Source organism: Hypanus sabinus, chromosome 17 (genome assembly GCF_030144855.1).
Source record: "Hypanus sabinus isolate sHypSab1 chromosome 17, sHypSab1.hap1, whole genome shotgun sequence".
Taxonomy (NCBI): domain Eukaryota; kingdom Metazoa; phylum Chordata; class Chondrichthyes; order Myliobatiformes; family Dasyatidae; genus Hypanus; species Hypanus sabinus.
The window spans coordinates 16,725,635-16,745,191 of NC_082722.1; the positions used below are offsets into that span (position 1 = coordinate 16,725,635).

General features: G+C 42.7%; 1 protein-coding gene across 6 annotated transcripts in view; it reads right to left on the bottom strand.

The window, feature by feature from the left end:
• The window catches only part of prmt7 (protein arginine methyltransferase 7), a 65,426-nt gene that overhangs the window by 11,035 nt on the left and 34,834 nt on the right, over positions 1-19,557 (bottom strand). For all 6 annotated transcript variants that reach the window (XR_009516228.1, XM_059992604.1, XM_059992608.1 and 3 more), the window contains 3 exons: positions 13,550-13,597; positions 7,600-7,689; positions 817-978 (listed from right to left, as the gene is read on the bottom strand). Coding sequence is in view for 5 of the 6 variants with exons in the window: in XM_059992604.1 (XP_059848587.1) it covers positions 817-978; positions 7,600-7,689; positions 13,550-13,597 (300 nt within the window). In the remaining variant the exon portion in view is untranslated. The remainder of the gene's footprint in view (positions 1-816; positions 979-7,599; positions 7,690-13,549; positions 13,598-19,557) is intronic.

Below are 19,557 nucleotides of genomic sequence, written 5' to 3' on the forward strand. Positions count from 1 at the left end.
CCATGTTGACTGTTCCTAATCAGACCCTGTCTATCCAGATAATTATATATACCATCTCTAAGAATACTTTCCATTAATTTACCCACTACTGACGTCAAACTGACAGGCCTATAATTGCTAGGTTTACTCTTAGAACCCTTTTTAAACAATGGAACCACATGAGCAATACGCCAATCCTCCGGCACCATCCCTGTTTCCAATGACATTTGAAATATTTCTGTCAGAGCCCCTGCTATTTCTACACTAACTTCCCTCAAAGTCCTAGGGAATATCCTGTCAGGACCCGGAGATTTATCCACTTTTATAGTCCTTAAAAGCACCAGTACTTCCTCCTCTTTAATTGTCATAGTTTCCATAACTTCCCTACTTGTTTCCCTTACCTTACACAATTCAATATCCTTCTCCTTAATGAATACCAAAGAAAAGAAATTGTTCAAAATCTCCCCCATCTCTTTCGGCTCTACACATAGCTGTCCACTCTGATTCTCTAAGGGACCAATTTTACCCCTCGCTATCCTTTTGTTATTAATATAACTGCAGAAACCCTTTCGATTTATTTTCACCTTACTTGCCAAAGCAACCTCGTATCTTCTTTTAGCTTTTCTAATTTCTTTCTTTTCTTCTTACATTCTTTATATTCCTCGAACACCTCATTTACTCCATGCTGCCTATATTTATTGTAGATATCTCTGCTGTCTATATTTATTGTAGATATCTGTGTTGTAATAAAATTATCGGTATGGATGGCATGAAAAACAAAAGCTTTCTGATACATATGACAATAATAAACCAAATTACCAAATTTCTTTTCCTCACCTTAAACTCGACGGCCATTGCTATCAATGTGGTAGACTGTGGCAGAACAGTGAACTCATTGGCCAGGTGCTTGGCCAGATAGGTCCTTGCGTACCAGAAGTAAAGGTTGTGCCAAGGTAGAAGACTGGTGGTGAAGAATGGCTCTCCAATCAGAACTGATATCTGGCAGGAAAAGAACCACAACCCAAATTTAAAAAAAACAAATATACACTAAAAGGGAGGATAATGAGGGAGTTCAAACCGTACCTTACCCCACAGTAATCAGCTAAATATCAATTTCCTTTGTTTGTCTTTTTATTTGGCCTACACACAGAGCGCCAGGGTGACTTAAACATCACAACTCACATAGTGAAAATTGTACAATTATCATATTGTCATGTGCATATACATCACCCATTTGTAATAGATGACCACTTTCTTCTCAAATCTCCAAGCCAAAGTGGAACCCCTGCCTCTAAAACTAAACACCTCTTTGATTCAACCAAGTGTCATCTCCATTTTATTTGTATTCTTCAGCCTTCTTATTATTAGTTGCCATTAGTCCAGTTACCATCTGTGTTCCAAAGCTAAAACTTGCTCTCACATTCCCACAATGGTGAGTTACTTTAGGAACACTTCTATGTTCCCTGGGAAAACAATCAAGTTGACCTTTTGGTAACATGCCCAGTATTCTGGCTCAATTACAGAAAACAGATTATAAACGTAAGAGATTCTGCAGATGCTGGAAATCCAAAGTAACACACTCAAAATGCATGTTGAACTCTGCAGCTCAAGCACAATCTATGTAAAGGAATAAAGAGTCAGTGTTTAAGCCAAAACCTTTCATCATTACTCAGAAAACAGGTTAGACTTGTTAAGCACGAGAGGATCATCTGTTCCAGAAGAGCATATTATATATCAACAACACACACAAAATGCTGGTGGAACGCAGCAGGCCAGGTAGCATCTATAGGAAGAACCACTGTTGACGTTAGTCCTGACGAAGGGTCTCGGCCTGTAACGTCGACAGTGATTCTTCCTATAGATGCTGCCTGGCCCGCTGCGTTCCACCAGCATTTTGTGTGTATTGCTTGAATTTCCAGCATCTGCAGATTTCCTCGTGTTTGCATATATCAGTTGTGTCAATGCCTAAAGTGCCACGAGAAGGGTTTCATTAAAGCCTCTCGCTGCAAACTTATTTATCTGCTCCACTTTTAGATTGCATACAACGCAGAAAGTAATTTGCAGCTGTAAAGTCCATTCCTGAGCAGTTTCTATATCTATCCACGTACTCAAACCTGGATGAACAACATTTCTATAAGCAATACCTCTGAATCCCTAATAATGTCCAATGAAAACACCCAAAATGAAGTAAAACTTTCCAAATTTCTGAATCCTAACCCAACTTGGCATCTGAGTTGCATGAAGTCAGTCAACCAAGAACTGCGACAAGAGGTGGGGCTTAAGGACCATTCTAAATGAGTGACAGGAAGGCAGAAAGGGAAGAAGATTTTAAGGAGGCAAAAGACTAAAACAGTCAAAAACAAGATTCCTATTCTAGGACAAAGAAAGCCAACAATATTCAAGGAATCAGAAAAGGAATGAAACAAACTGCAGTTTTAAGCCATGAAGGAGGTTATGAATTCAGGGTGGGCCAACAGCACATGCTTGTTCACCAGACTTGATTGGCCTGGATGGACCCCTCACCAAGACACAAATGATATTCCCAAGCTCAATATTTAAGCTAATTTGTGATTTGTAATAATTATTGAAAACATCACAGCTTTTCAAAAGTAGAGAGGCTGGATTTGAGAACCAGAAAACCATATAATCTCACTCTGCTGTAGTCTTTATAAATGCCCTTTCAAACTCTCCTTCACACCTTGCAGGCAAAGAAATTATTCTGAAGTACTGTCATTTTGCATTGTACGAAACACATGCTTCCCATAACAGCAACATGTAATGACCAGACAATACTTTTTCTTGGAAATGCAATTGAATACATTTTAGTGCTAGACTGGAACCCAAGCCCAACTTCCCTGGCTCTTTCACAAAATAGTTTTCTGGATCCGTGTTGTTCATTTGAGGTAGCATTAATGTCTCGGCTTGTGCAGGTCCCTCTCAGTATGGCATTGGCCTAGATTTTTGCATTCACGTCACTAGAGTGGAACTTGAAACACAGCACAAGCTTTTTAGCCAACATTTACTACATTATTTATTCTTTGCTGAATTTTTGTTCTTATTTTTGTTTCTCACACCCTTTGCAGTTTACTTTTCAATGGAGACTGGCTCAGGAAAAATACTGGGATACATTACACCTGTTCTCTTGATCTAATACATAGCCCCAGATCTTAAACCTTTCTTAGATACAATATGCTAATCCAAGAACACCTGCTTAATTATTCTCTTTCTCTGCCCAACCTTCATGCCATACTCATACATTTCCCTTGCTCCCATGAGCCCTAATCTCGTGTGGCATGTTAAAGTAGAAATCTTCGGCAAGAATTACTACTCTAATTTGCTTATGTGAAAAAATCTATTTATTCAGCAAGTACCTGGTGCTGCAGTACATCTTGGACTGAAGTCACAGCACTATTTGACATGTAGATCAGGATTATTTCCCTAGAAGAATATATCATGTATAACAACATAATAGAAATTGCATGAGTAACAACAATGCTGATTACTTTCAGTAGCACAGGACTGATGGGGCACTTACCACACTGTGTCCATTTAACTAGGATTTGTAGTGCAATATTAATCGTAGAATCAGCGAGCAACTTAGTGTAAAGAGGGTTTCTTCTTTTTTGTTAACTAGCAGGAATGCTAATTTACTGATAACGAGAATGGTATTCCTTTGTAAACCAAATGGGGATTAATGTTCTTTCTTCTGAGTCTGTAAGCTTTTGTTGACGGGCTTTTGGGCAGATCGGCGCGAGGGGGTCGAGAGAGAGGACGCAATGCTCTAAGCTGGGCGAGGATCGGACCCCAAAGGGGGGTCCGAGGCCGGGAGATTCTCCGAGGGGGGGGGGGGATGAAGCTAGATGTGCTTGGTTGACCACTCGGAGGGTCCTGAGCTGTTTGGAGAGTCCGAGGAGTTCGGAGGGTCCTGAGCTGCGAGTCGAGGAGTTCGGAGGGGATCGAATGGTGGCCAGAAGACTTCAGAAATTGAGCTCCAACGGCTGTGCACGAAGTGGTTTGGACTTTGATAAGTTCGGCGCCTTTTCTTTAATTTTCTCTTCATATATACTGTATCGTTATTAATCACTTAGTTATAGTAACCTTTATAAATTGTACTCATTTAATCGCATATGGTGTACTGTCTGTTTTTGGGTGAGGCGGGGACATCACACAGCATCCACACCAGCTGATTACCCAGTTTGGCGGGGCCGAAGGCTGCTCCCCCTAGACGAGAACGAGCTGAGCGAGCCTGAGGCGACCCAGGGGGTTACATTGTGGGGTGCTCGTCCGGGATTGATTTCTGTGGAAGCTGTGTGATCACCCTCTTTAAATTGTGTCTGCGGCGAAGAGCTGGTGTGCCTTTGTGGGTGTGCGATTGCTGGTTATCGCTGCGTGTGTGTTGGGTGGGGTGGTTGCTGTTGGCTGACGAAATGGTGGTGGGACCATGGGTTGTCCGTACTGTTTGGAGAGTGAGGAGTGACAGGTTGGGATGTTTCAGCAGTGGTGAGCTCCGCCCGGTTATTGGAATAATGTCCAACCCTAAAGGGGCGGAAGCGTGGGCGGAGCGGACCCCTCAGTTGTTGGGTGAGTGGCAGTGCTTGGCTGAGGGAAAGCGACAGGGACGGGTTGAAAGTTTGAGTAGGCGGGCTGGTGATTTTGTTAGAACTGTCAGGCACAATTACCTCGAAGTGACCGCTGCCAGTTCTGGGAAAGTGTGGGAAAATGCGTGTGGTTCGACTGGAAGTCAAATGCCGCAGCTGGGGGGCTTATCATACCCGTGGCAGGAGATTGGTGGGAAGTTTTTAGGGTATCCCTTTTTGCCTAGGGGGGCAGATAAATTGCTTGTGGTGCCAAGGGGATCTGTCAAGGGGATCAGTTGTTCTGTTGATTCGAGAGGTGTCGGGAAACTTAGAGGAGGCCCAGTGGGGGAACGGCTTGGGGTCTCTGGGGGAGCACGTTCCCAGCAATGTACCAAGGAACTCCCGAAAGGAACAGACTCTATTCCTGAAGGCTTAGAGGGGCCACGTGCACAGGTGTTGTTACGGATGGATGGAAGTCAAGTTAAAGCCATCCTCGGCACCGGGGCGCCGGTTAAGTTGCTGTACAGTTTGTTTCATAACCGTTATTGGAAGCATTTACCCTTGACGACATTGAGAACACTGGAGATTCGGGGTACCAGTGCCGGTGATTATCCAGACGACGGTTGTTGGTCAGTGAAAATGGAGTTCTTGGAGGCAAATGTGGAGGAGACTGAGGTTCAGGAATCGTTAATGCTGATGGGTCCGGACCCTGTTGAGACGGGCAGCGTTTCTGTTCTAGAGAGAACCAATATCCTGCTGGTGCGCTTGGGGGCCTGCCCGGAGGAGGCGGGTGAGCATTGTCGATGCACCCAGAGTTTCGAGCTGCTTGTGTGGACGTGTGTAGCAGCATTGGGCTGATACCGAATTCAAACAAGAGCCATTGGCGGTACAGCCTGGGGGAAGTATCTGAGGGTGAGACCCTCCTAGTGGACGCTGCGAAATACCACGAGGGAGCGGAGTTGACTGCTGAAGACACCTCGGAGAGAGAGAGGTTGCGGCAACTGGCCCCTGAAGCCGTGGAAGACGTAGGCAGCGTGTGTGTGGATTGTATTGCGTTGAAGAGGCGCACTGTCAGTGACCAGAATATGGCCCTGTGGGCCGGAGAGGCGATGGCCTGTCTGAGTGGTGCGAAATGGTTTAAGATGCTGGATCTGAGGAGTGGATGTTGCCAGATCCCGATGATTGGGGCCGACAAGGAGAAGACGGCCGTTATAAATTCCCTAGGAGTCTTCGGGTCCGAAAAGATGCCACAGGGCATTTCTGGAGCCCTTGCAACCTTCCTGCTGGGCAGGTGGAAGACCATAGGGGATGTGGAGGCGTTTGGAGTTTTGGTGTATGTGGATGATCTCTTGGTGTTTGGATTTGCCTCAGGAGAATATGAAGTGAGGTCGTTGCAGGAGCAGCTGAGAACTACCGAGTTAAAGTGTTTTCGGGACACGTGCCAGGGCTGGCGAAGGTCGCAGCTCGTGAGAGACTGTCTCTACGGAACCAAGTTTGAAATGAAGACGGAGAGACTGGAGAAAGTGATCTGGAACCATTCGGAAGACTTACAAGTTGGAGAGAATGAAGAAAGTTGTCTGACTGAGGGTAATAGCAAACTGAGAACCTGGAGAGGGGAGTTTGCAGAGGTGAAGAAATTACAGACAAATCTCAGAAGAGAGAAGCGGAGGCTTGAAGGGAACCTGAAGGTGACCATCGACAGTTCAAATGAAGTGCAAAACCTGAAAGTTGATCTGGAAGAAGTCATGAGGAAGAAAAAGCTGGAGAGAAGTGCAGTGAATACTGAACAGGAGGCTGAAGAGACTGCGGGAGCAGTGCAGGCCACGTGTTTCCGTTTGGAGAAGATCAAACAGCAGCTACCGATCACAGGAATGAGGAAGAATACAGATTCGATGGATGATGTGCTGGATGTGTGGTACATGCTGCCTTTCCCTCGATTGAGGAAGAGACCTTTGGCCCTTCTCCCATTGAGGCAGGTGTAGCGGGGAGGGTTAGCTGTGTGCAGTGTGGGGCATGAGTGAGAGGTTGAGAGAGGAGTTGGTAGTGGGCCCAAGGTATCCCCAGTTGTGTCCAAGCCTGAAGGGTTTAGGTGAGGGGGTACAGAGGCCTCAGAAGGGTTAGGGAACTCCCAGATAGTTGACCTAAGTAGCGCCTGAGGAACAGGGCGTGAGGGTTACTGTGTGGGGAGGAGATGTCACTGTTTGTGCTTGGGTTACGGTGTGTTGGCAGGAAAGGTGGCGAGTTATTTAGTAGTCATGAGGACGTGACTTTTATTTGGTGGAGGGAGAGTGTAAAGAGGGTTTCTTCTTTTTTGTTAACTAGCAGGAATGCTAATTTACTGATAACGAGAATGGTATTCCTTTGTAAACCAAATGGGGATTAATGTTCTTTCTTCTGAGTCTGTAAGCTTTTGTTGACGGGCTTTTGGGCAGATCGGCGCGAGGGGGTCGAGAGAGAGGACGCAATGCTCTAAGCTGGGCGAGGATCGGACCCCAAAGGGGGGTCCGAGGCCGGGAGATTCTCCGAGGAGGGGGGGGGGGAGATGAAGCTAGATGTGCTTGGTTGACCACTCGGAGGGTCCTGAGCTGTTTGGAGAGTCCGAGGAGTTCGGAGGGTCCTGAGCTGCGAGTCGAGGAGTTCGGAGGGGATCGAATGGTGGCCAGAAGACTTCAGAAATTGAGCTCCAACGGCTGTGCACGAAGTGGTTTGGACTTTGATAAGTTTGGTGCCTTTTCTTTAATTTTCTCTTCATATATACTGTATCGTTATTAATCACTTAGTTATAGTAACCTTTATAAATTGTACTCATTTAATCGCATATGGTGGATTTGTAGTGCAATATTAATCGTAGAATCAGCGAGCAACTTAGCCTCAGAAAAATGCACAGGAGTGCACCAAACAAGGCTCATATAAAGTTTCAACTGCACAAAGCCATGGTATTTTAGGAACATGGACAATTTTATCCGACAGGCTACAAAAACAGGATAAGAGGCTTACCCAAACGATCCACATTTACCGCATCATTTCCTCAGCACAAACTCACCTGGTTATTATCCAGGTCCTCAGGTGTTATCTGCTCTGGGCTCTTCTCTGAAATCAACACCTTCCCGGTCAGTCCATTAGCAGCTAGAATCTGAGAATCATACAAATAAAAAGTTTAGAGGCATGATCCTGGTGACATCTCATGTATAGATAAAACCTGTTCCACTTGTACCATTAAAATATTCCCAGGATATTCAGAACATCCCAAGATCTTTGGAATGTCAAAACATATGGATGATTTTTTTGGAAATTCAGATACTGATTTATCAAAGTCAAAGTAAATTTGTTATCAAAGTATGTAGATGCCACCATACACAAACCTGAGATTCATTTTCCTGCAGGCATTTACAAGAGTGTAAAGAAATACAATAGAATTTATGAAAAACTATACATAAACAAAAACTGACAACCAATGTGCAAGAAAGTAATATTATAGAGGTATTGTTATTGATTATTTGAGACGCAGATAATACTGGAAAGATCTGTACTTATTGCTCATCCTTTACTGCCTTTGATATAATGGTGGTGAGCCGGCTTCTTGGCACCCACAGTCCTTCCGGTGAAGTTAACGGCCACAATATTGTTGGATAGGTATCCTAGGCTGTAACCCAGCAATGAAGGAGATGCAATATATTTCCAAGGCAAGATGTTGTGCAGCTTGGAGAGAAACATGCAGCTCATGGTGTTCCCACGTGCTCGCTGTCCTTGTTTTTCTTGATGCAGCAAAGAGGTGGATTTTGGAGCTTCTGGATTAACCTAGTGCAGTGCCTTTTGTAAACCGCACACAGTGCAGCCATTGTGTACAGGAGATGGAAGGAATAGAGGTTTATGATGGAACAGCAGCATTCCAATTTCCTGGCCTTTTTAACCCAGATGTGTCAAATTTATTGTGTTATTATTGGAGCTGCAATCTTCCAGGCTAGTTAAGAGAATCACACCTATAGTGGTGCTAGGAAATTTGTGAACTCTTTAGAATTTTCTCTATTTCTGCATAACTGTGATCTAGAATGTGATCAGATCTTCACATAATTCCTAAAACTAGATAGAGAACCCAATTAATTAAACAAAGACAAAAAACATTAAACTTGTTCATTGAAAACACAAAATGCTGGCAGAACTCAGCAGGCCAGACAGCATCTATGGGAGAAGGTAGTAACGACGTTTTGGGCTGAAACCCTTCATCAAGGTGTTGTTCGTTTATTTATTAAAAAAAAGATCCAATATTACATGCATTTGTTTGAAAAAGCATGTGATCCTTTGCTTTCAGTAACTGGTGTGACCCCCTCGTACAGTAATAACTTCAACCCAGTGTTTCTAATATCTCCAGCGTTGCCATCTCCAACATGTTCCCGCCACCAAGCCCAAATTCCTCCTCCCACCACCACTTTCTACTTTCCGCAGGGATTGCTCCCTACGCAACTCCCTTGTCCACAAGCCCCTCCCCACTGACCTCTTGACATTTACCCTTGCAAGCGGAACAAGTGCAACACCTGCCCCTACACCTCCTCCCTCACAACCATTCTGGGCCCCAACAGTCCTTCCAGGTGGGGCGGCACTTCACCTGTGAGTCGTTGGGGTCATATACTGTGGTGCTACTGCGGCGACCTCCTGCATCGGTGAGACCTGACACAGGTTGGGAGCCCACTTCACCGAGCAACTACGCTCCGTCTGCCACTTCCCATCCAATACGTCTGTCCATGGCCATCTCTACTCTCACAATGAAGCCACATTCAAGTTGGAGGAACAACTCCTCATATTCCGTCTGAATAGCCTTCAAAATGATGGCATAAACATCGATTTCTTGAACTTTCTGTAATTCCCCGCTTCACCATTCCCTATCCCCTTTTCCCTCTCTCACCTTATCTCTATGCCTGTCCATCACCTCCCTCTGGTGCACTTCCCCCTTTTTCTTCTTTCCATGGTCTTCTGTTCTCTCCTATCAGACTCTCCCTTCTCCAACCCTGTTATGTCTTTCACCAATCAACTTCCCAGCTCTTTACTTCCCCCTCCTCCTCCCGCTTTTGCCTATCACTTTGTGTTTGTTTCTCTCTCCCCTCCCCCACCTTTTAAATCTACTCCTCATCACTTTTTTTCTCCAGACCTGCTGAAGGCCTCAGCCTGAAACATCGACTGTACTCTTTTCCACAGAAGCTGCCTGGCCTGCTGAGCTCCTCAGGCATTTTGTGTGTGTTGTTTCGGTAACTGTTGATCAGTCCTGCACATAGGTTTGGAAGAATTTCAGGCCATTCCTCCTTGCGAAATTGCTTCAACTCTGGATGTTGGTGGGCTTCCTTGCATGAACTCTTTGCTTTAGGTCCTTCCACAAAATTTCTACAGGATTAAGGTCAGGACTTTGACTCGGCCATTCCAAAACATCAAATTTCTTCTGCTTTAACTATTTTTTGGTAGATTGACTTGTGCGTTTTGAGTCGTCGTCTTGCTACATGACTCACTTTCTCTTGAGCTTCAGTTCACGGACAGATACCCTGACATTTTTCCTGTAGAATTTACTAGTACAAATCAGAATTCATAATTCCATCAATAATGGTAAGCCATCCTGGTCCCAAGGCAGCACAACAGGCCCAAACCATGACACTGCCACCGCGTTTCACAGATAGGATGAGGTTCTTTTGCTGGAATGTAGTGTTAGCTTTTTGCCAAAAATAACACTTCTCACTTAGGCCAATAAGTTCTATTTTGGATTCATCCGTCCACAGAATATTCTTTCAATAGCCTTCTGGCTTATCCACATGGTCTTTAGCAAACTTTAGACGGACAGCAATATTCTTCTTGGAGAGTAGTGGCTTTCTCCTTACAATCCTGCCATGCACACTTGTTCAGTGTTTGCCTGAAGGTAGACTCATGAACACTGAAATCAGCCAATGCAGGAGAGGCCTGTAGCTCCTTAGATGTTACCCTGGGGTTCTTGGTGCTGGAATATTACATGTCTTGCTCTTGGAGTGACTTTTGTTGGTCGACCATTCCTGGGGAGAATAACAACAGTACTGAATTTCCTCCTTTGGAAAACCATCTGTTTGACTGTGGAGCCCAAACTTCTTAGAAATGGTTTTGTACACTTTCCCAGCCTGGTTAGCATCAACAACTTTTTTTCTGAGGTCCTTAGAAATCTCCCTGTAAAACCCTGTGTGAGGAAGATCAAACTTTGATAGTGAAGACCCAGCTTTATGTTCATTAAATAGGGCAGGGCCTCCCACACTCACCTGATTGTCAACCTATGATTGAAACCCCTGACTCTAATTTCCCCTTTAAATGAACTGATAATCCTTGAGGTTCACATACTTCTTCCAACAAATACATGTAATATTGGATCATTTTTCTCAATAAATAAATGAATAAGTATAATGTTTTTGTGTTATTTATTTAATTGGGTTCTCTTTATCTAGTTTTAGGTATTATGTGAAGATCTGATCACATTTTAGGTCATATTTGTGCAGAATTAGATAAAATTCTAAAGGGTACACAAACATTCAAGCACCACTGCAATTACACCCTGTGAATGGTAGAAAGGCCTTGGGATTTGGAAACATAGAAAACCTACAGCACAATACAGGCCCTTTGACCTACAAAGTTATGCCGAACATGTCCCTACCTTAGAAATTACTAGGCTTACCTATAGCCCTCTATTTTTCTAAGCTCCATGTACCTATATAAAATCTCTTAAAAGACCCTATCGTATCCACCGTTGCCAGCAGCCCATTCCACACACTCACCACTCTGAGTAAAAAACTTACCCCTGACATCTCCTCTGTATCTACTCCCCAGCACCTTAAACCTGTGTCCTCTTGTGGCCCTTTTCAGCCCTGGGGAAAAGCCTCTGACTATCTACACGATCAATGCCTCTCATCATCTCATACACCTCTATCAGGTCACCTCTCATCCTCTGTCGCTCCAAGGCAATTCAATGTCAGGATAGCTGATTAGATTATTATTGGAGACAGTCATTGCATTAGACATTTGAAACAAATGAGACTACCATAGGTGACAGAAAATGGAGGGCTATGTAGGAGGGAAGGGTTAGATTGAACATAGAGTAGGTTAAAAGGTCAGCACAACATTGTGGGCTGAAGGGCCTGTACTGTGCTATAATGTTCTACAAGGATTGCCACTGATCAGATTTATACAGGTCTCAGTTCACTCAGACAGACTGCTTTACTTGCTGAGGAGGTGTAAGTGGAACTGGAGATTGTGCATTCAGCCACATGCAGCCCAGTTCCAAGATCATGCTGGAACAAAGATCATTGCTCAAGCAACTGAACTTGGTTTGGCCAAGGACACTGGCCAACAGAGGGCTGGGATGATTCACATCCAACAACCACAACAATATCAGGAATCAAAATGACTGAAAAATGGCTTTTGTGATGGAGAGCATCTTAGACTGTCAGCAGTTTTGGCAGAAGCTGGTCAGAAATAGTCATTAATTAATATTCCAACAGTCAAATAAAAAATAGCCAGTTCATTTATTTTAAATTGGTCACTGGAAAAAGAGGAGTGTATTGTGCTTATCAAATAATAACATACGCAGCATCACATGCAGCAGGGTAAATGCTAGCTCAACAAACCAACACTTCCAAGAAACAGAATCACATTATCACATTTAACAGGAGTCCGCTACCATAAGGCATCAAACCAAGTCCAACAGCTCCCTATAGAATACTGCAAACCTGCAATTCCTTCAGTTCAATGCATCACATCCCCATTTATCCAAACCAGATACAGGTGGTCCCCATTTTTCAAATATCCACTTTACGACAACTTGCTGTTACAAAAGACTTAACATTAGTACCTGTTTTCGCTAACCAAAGAGGATTTTCGCTTTTACAAAAAAAAGATGCCCGCTTTATACTGTACGTGTGTTTACCCCAGAAAGACTACAATGACCGTGAAGCTTTGTGCAGGCAGTTGTTTGCGTATGCGTGTACGTGCATAGGCGTGTATGCGCATATGTGTGTACGTGCCAATTTTTTTTCTCCAAATCGATTTTGGCTCACTGTCTTCCCAAGTTGATAAGTGAAACTACACTGTACCTACAATATTTCTACTTTATATAGGGTGTATATTTATCATATCATTCCTGCTTTTACTGTATGTTATTGTTATTTTAGGTTTTACGTGTTATTTGCTTTGATTTGGTAGGTTATTTTTTGGGTCTGGGAACGCTCAAAAATTTTTCCCATATAAATTAATGGTAATTGTTTCTTCAATTTACGACATTTCGGTTTACAAACGGTTTCATAGGAATGTTTTACCTTCAGATTGTGGGGGAAACCTGTATGAAGGCAATCTGCTGCAACAAATTCTGAAGTTTAAGTACACCCTACTGCAACTTAAGATTGGGAGTTGTTGGATTGGGGTGTAAAATTGTTATTTTTCTTGTAGTTTAACCTTGTGCATGTTTGTATTTTTATATAATCACCTATAAACATGTAATTGTTCAGCGAGTTTCCTGGTTGCCTCTGTATTTTTCTGAAGACCTCTCAGTCAGTGGTGAGTGTCATATTTTATCTTATTGGTTAACTGTTATCAATGGAATTTCTGTTGTCAATAGTCTGGTATGAGAAGACCACACTACTTTCTCCTTGCTTTGACTCCCTTGCCAAGCACCTTCATCTATCCTCTTCTTTGCTTTTGTAACCCTTAATAAAACGACGGCAAGCAACAAGTTTTATGCCTTATTCTTGACTTCCAAAGAATGCTTGGATTGCAAAAGCATCAGGATCCAAGGGAACTCAATACCACCCTGGGGCCAAGTCCATCACCTGACTGCACTAAACCAGGGGTCATCAGCTCATTAGTTTCCTGCAGCACACGGTATATCATTCAGCACAGAATCACCTCCACAATGTGACATCCCTTCAAATAAAGATACCCACTAAACAAAATTGCTCCAGCAAGAGACTCCAGTTAGCTCGGCTCCACGAATGCCAACTCACCTTCTGCATTACCCGCCTGGACATGGCAGAAATCTCCAGACTGTACACCTATGAATAAAGGAATAAATAAACAAGTCAGTCCAGTTGTACGTTCAAGAAATTTATTCAAGAATCTAGTAAACTGCGATTCTAAAGATTCTTCAGGAACAGAAGGGCTGGAATGTGTTATGCATTAATCTTTGAAAAGCATTAGGATCCTAGGGTGTATGGAGAGTGGAAGACCAAGGAAGTTATATTGAGACTGCATAAAACACTGCACAACCAGCAACTGAAGCAGTGTGTCCAGCATCACCTGATTTCCTCAGATCTTAGAGAAGATGAAGAAAATATTTTGATATTTCCAGACTCAAGCAATTTCAGCTTTTAGATGGACTGGAAATGCAGGAACTATCCTTTATAGATCACAGAAAGTTGAGAAAAAGTTTGTTTGAGGCGTACAAGAGCATAATCAATTTATAGTTAGTAACTAAAGGGAAATGGCAGTGACATGAGCAAGTCTGCAGATCCTGGAAATCCAAAGCAATACACACACACACGCAAAATGCTGAAGGAACTCAGGCAGTGCCCATGAGAAAGAGTAAACAACATTTCAGGCCAAGAATCTTCATCAAGACAGTGGAAGTGGAATTGACACTGGGTCAGTGAATAAATCACCAGATTAATAGTCCAGATTCTGGACTAACAATCTAAACACTCGAATTCAAATACTACCATGGTGATTATGAGTTCAGTTTGAAATTCAAGTAGAGAAAATCTGCTATCCTTAGCAGATTTGATTTGTGACTCCAGTCCCATTCTTTAGGGTTAAATGCCTTCCTGCAAAATGGTGGCCCCATCAGACCAGAGGTCTTTACAAAGGACTGTGAGAACAGCTGAGAAGATCATAGGGGTCTCCATACCATCCATCATAGAGATTTATCAGGAGCGTTATGCATGCAGGGCCCTTAGTATTATTAAGGATCCCACCCATTCATTCAGCATCCTCTTTGACTTTCAACCATCGGGCAGGAGACCACGATGCATAAAAACAAGAATGGGCAGGATGAGAAACAGTTTCTTCCCCCAGACCATCAGGCTTATGAACTCCCGGCCGCATCATATTCGGTGTCATTGGTTAATCTGTTCCGTACCTTACAATATCTAATATTAATGCACTTTATATTGTTATTTATGTGTGATTCATCTGTAGATTTTATCCTTAACTATCACAAGTTATCGTGTGTTTTGTGCATTATGTGTACTGTGCTTTATTCCCTGGCTTGAAGAAACATTGCCTTGTTTCTATATACGTTATATGGTTATATACCTTATATATATGTATGTAGTTCAGCGGCAATAAACTTGACTGGACTTCTCAATAGAGATTAGAGATGAGCAATAAATGCTGGTCTTAACAGCGATCCCCAAAATAAATTTTAAAACAGCTGTTCCCATTAGTAAATTATTTATGTATCAGGGGAATATAAGGCAAAACTTCTTATGCAGAGAGTAGTTATAGTTTCAAACATTGGCCAAAAGGATGGCAGAAACCAAAAGCAAAATTTATTAGTAGATTCTGGAGGGAACTGGATGGACACACTGCAGAACTGCAGAAGCACAGGAGGCTTCCGAGGATTAACCTAAACTTCTCCCACCAACTGCTGTCACTTACTTCACTCAAAAGGCATCAATCTTAGTCCTACCCAGCTCAAAGTATTTTTCTCATAATACTTTCATTCTAGGTCACTGATCACCAGTCCTTCCAGCAATAAGAACAGTTCAGCCTTTATAGACAGTTCATGACTTTAAGTATCTCCACTGATTTCCCTTCAGCTTAACCTATTCCAAGGAGAACAACCCCAGCTTCCCCAGTCTATTCACATACATGAAGTCCCTTGTCCTGGTAAACCTCTTCTGCTGTTTGCATATATTTCTCGAAGTATGTGCCCAGAACAGGGCACATACTTCAGGTGTGGCCAAATATATCTGCTTTAGCACTACATACCTCTATTTACAAAGCCCAGAATCCCTTACCCATTGACTGCTTTCTTGAGCAACAATCTGCTGGAGGAACTTGTTCCAGCCTCTGCAGACTCTTGTGCCTCCAACTGACCGCTCCACCTGCCCTGCCACTTTCACATATGCCCCTAGATTGCTCTATTCCTTAGCTCTTTTGAGATTATTCCCTCTAGATTATATCACCTCACTGACTGTCCTACCGAAATGTAAAACTTTTCAATGCAGAGCTTCAGCTGCCATGTGCGTCCATTCAACTAGCTTGAATGTCACTATACTATGTCATCTTCAAATACGGAAACCTGTCCAAGTTATTAATAAACATTAAGACAAACAGAGGATGTGGTACCATCCCTTGGAGAGCATCAGTACACACTTTCCTCCAAACTATAAAACAACAGTTCACTGCTATTCCCTGTTTCATGTCAGTCAACCAATTTTCTATCCCTGCCATTATAGTCCCAGTATCCACAGATTTTTGAACTTATTTTTCAAAGAGACACAAACCACATTAACTGTATTTACCTCATCCTCACCAAAGCTCCTAACAAACTCTTACCAAGTTTGTTAAATATAATCTATATATTTATAGATTAATAAATAAATTAATCCTAATTAATCCACATTTGTCCAAATGACCACTAAACTTTTCATCATTATCATTTCTGTTTCCCCATTATTGCAGTAAGATTGACCGCTTGTTTTATTCGTATGTCCTTATTTATGCAAGGCTATAACATTTGCAATTCTATTGTCCCCAGGCCCCTTACCCGTAGACTAGTGCAATTTCCATCTATTGCATCCTAGGAGGCACCCTACCTAGACTAGGTGATTTAAGTGAAACTAGCCCAGTATCTACTGCTTATTAGTTTTCAAATGCTTCCCATAACTCAGTTCTATGTTCTTTGGCTGAGATTTCAACAGTTTCTTCTTGCCTGCTCAAGACCAATGAAAAATATTCATTTAGAATCTCGACCATGCCTTTTGTCTCCTTTTTGTGTCTGATCATTTCCACCTCTCATATCTACTTTTGCTTACAAGCCTGTAAAAGATTTGTTTGTCTTTTCTCAAAATCTTTGCCCTAATTATCTTTTTAACTTCACCTTTGAATTTTCTAGTTAGCCTGTATTATCAACCGAACCTCAACGTGTCCCTTTCTCTGCTTTAATTCAATCTCCATTGAACTGATCATCCAATGAACATTGGTTATAATTGCCCTACCATTTTCTCTCATGGGGACATACCTAGAATGTGCCACAGCCTCCTGAAAAGCCACACATCACTGAATTAGCTTTGTATGCTGTACTAACCCTTTTGAAAATGGCTATCTTTACCATCCATATCCATTATTACTGTTGTTTAAAACTTACGATCCAAAAATCACTGTTCTGTAAATACAATTGCCCCCCTCCGCTTTACGAAAGTTAGCTTTACGCCGCTTTGCTTTTACAAAAGAGCTACCTTAGTACCTGTTTTCGCTAACCAAAAGAAATCAAGGATTTTTGCTTTTATGAAGATAGGCGCCCGCTTTAAACTGGTTTACCCCGAGAAGGACTACCATGACCACACCATGCATGCGCATGCGTGTATGTGCCCATATTTTTCTACAAATCAGTTTTGCCTAAATCTTCCCGATTCTGACAAGTGAAACTACACTGTACATACATTATTTCTACTTTATATAGGCTGTGTATTTATTGTACCATTCCTACTTTTACTACATGTTAGTGTTATTTTAGGTTTTATGTGCTATTTGATATGATTTGGTAGGCTATTGTTTGGGTCTGGGGGATAGTGGGGGAAATCTGTATTTCAATTGCATCATTTGGTCTGCTTCATTCCCTGCGCCCAAGCCTCCATGACTAAGGTTTCCTGAACATTCTTCTACAATTCCTCTTTTCATACTGTCCAGCCTGTACCAGCATAGTTGGTAATAATCATAGTTGGTCATAATCATTGCTCCATTAATGCTTCACATTTAAAAACAAATCATATTTTTTACATCACTGACAAGGCCAGCGTATATTGCCCATCCCTACTTCCTTCTGAAACTGCTACAGTCCTTCTGAAGGTACTCCCCAAATCTGTTGGCTAGGGAGATGCAAGATGTATAGCCAGTGGTAATGAAGGACTAGTGTGGATGGGGAACCTACAGGTGGGGTTGGTCTTATATTTCTCAATTTCCCCACACATTTATTTCATCATATTTGATGACCTGTATTATCCCATACTTCTGCTGAGGGAAATTGAGGTTGGGTTTGAGAGGATAGGTTAATCCACTAGAAAACAGCAGAAATCAAACAAATCAAAAGGGTGCATTCTGAGTTGTAGCAAATGTACGATCCCATTACATTTTAGCACAACGATTCAGAATCAGGTATCCTTGTTAATGAGGGTGCAATTTGAGAAGTGGGCATGATTCAGCACTGCGTGTAAGCAATTGGGTTTCATCAAGGATTAAATTCCACTGCTGATCAGTACAACTTTAACAACAATGCTCGAGCAGATACATTTTGTTACTAGTCCCCAGTGCAGCTGCCTGACTGACTGGAGGATAACCAACAATGGCAGTGAAAAATGTGTACATAGGACACTCAGCATGATGCGAAAACTGAGCTCAGCAGCAAACTACACATCCCAATATCACACCGATATTTTAGACCAGAAGAGAGAAGAGCAGGATCAGGCCATTCAGCTCATTGAGTCTGCTCCGCCATCTCATCATGACTGATTTATAATCCCTTTCGACCCCATTCTCTTGCCTTCTCCATGTAAACCTTTGACACTGACTAATCAAGAACCTATCATCCTCCGCCTTTAAATATACCCAGTAACTTGACCTTCACAGCTGTCTGTGGCAATGAACTCCACAGATCCAATAGCCCCTAGCTAAACAAATTCCTCCTTATCTCCGTTCTAAATGGACGCTCCTCTACATAGAGGTTAAGACCTCTGATTCGAAACTCACCCACTACAGGAAACAACCTCTCTACATCCACTCCATCTTGGCCTCTGAATATTCAATAGGTTTCAATGAGTTCCACCCTCCCTTCATTCTTCTAAACTTCAGCAAATACAGGCCCAGAGCCATCAAACAGTCTTCTTATGTTAATTTTTGCATTCCCAAAATCATTCTCATAACCTCCTCTGGACACATTTCAATGCTAGCAAATCTTTTAGACAATAGACAATAGGTGCAGAAGTAGACCATTCGGCCCCTCGAGTCTGCACCGCCATTCTGAGATCATGGCTGATCATTCACTATCAATACCCAGTCTCTGCCTTGTCCCCATATCCCTTGATTCCCCTATCCATCAGATATCTATCCAGCTCCTTCTTGAAAGCATCCAGAGAATTGGCCTCCACCGTCTTCCGAGGCAGTGCATTCCACACCTGCACAACTCTCTGGGAGAAGAAGCTCTTCCTCAACTCTGTTTTAAATAACTGACCTCTTATTCTCAATCCATGCCCTCTGGTACTGGACTCTCCCGACATCTGGAACATATTTCCTGCCTCAATCCTATCAAATCCTTTAATTATCTTAAACGTTTCAATCAGATCCCCTCTCAATCTCCTCAATTCCAGCATGTACAACCCCAATCTCTCCAATCTCTCTGCATAAGACAGCCCTGCCATCCCAGGAATCAACCTAGTGAATCTACGCTGCACTTACTCAATTGCCAGAATGTCCTTCCTTAAACCTGGAGACCAAAACTGTACACAATATTCCAGGTGTGGTCTCACCAGGGCCCTGTACAAATGCAAAAGGACATCCTTGCTTTTGTATTCAATTCCCCTTGTAATAAAGGCCAACATTCCATTTGCCCTCTTCACTGCCTGTTGCACTTGCTCATTCACCTTCATTGACTAGTGAACTAGGACTCCTAGGTCTCTTTGCATTTCTCCTTTACCTAACTCTACACCGTTCAGACAATACTCTGCCTTCTTGTTCCTGCTTCCAAAGTGGATAACTTCACATTTATTCACATTGAATAACATCTGCCAAGTATCTG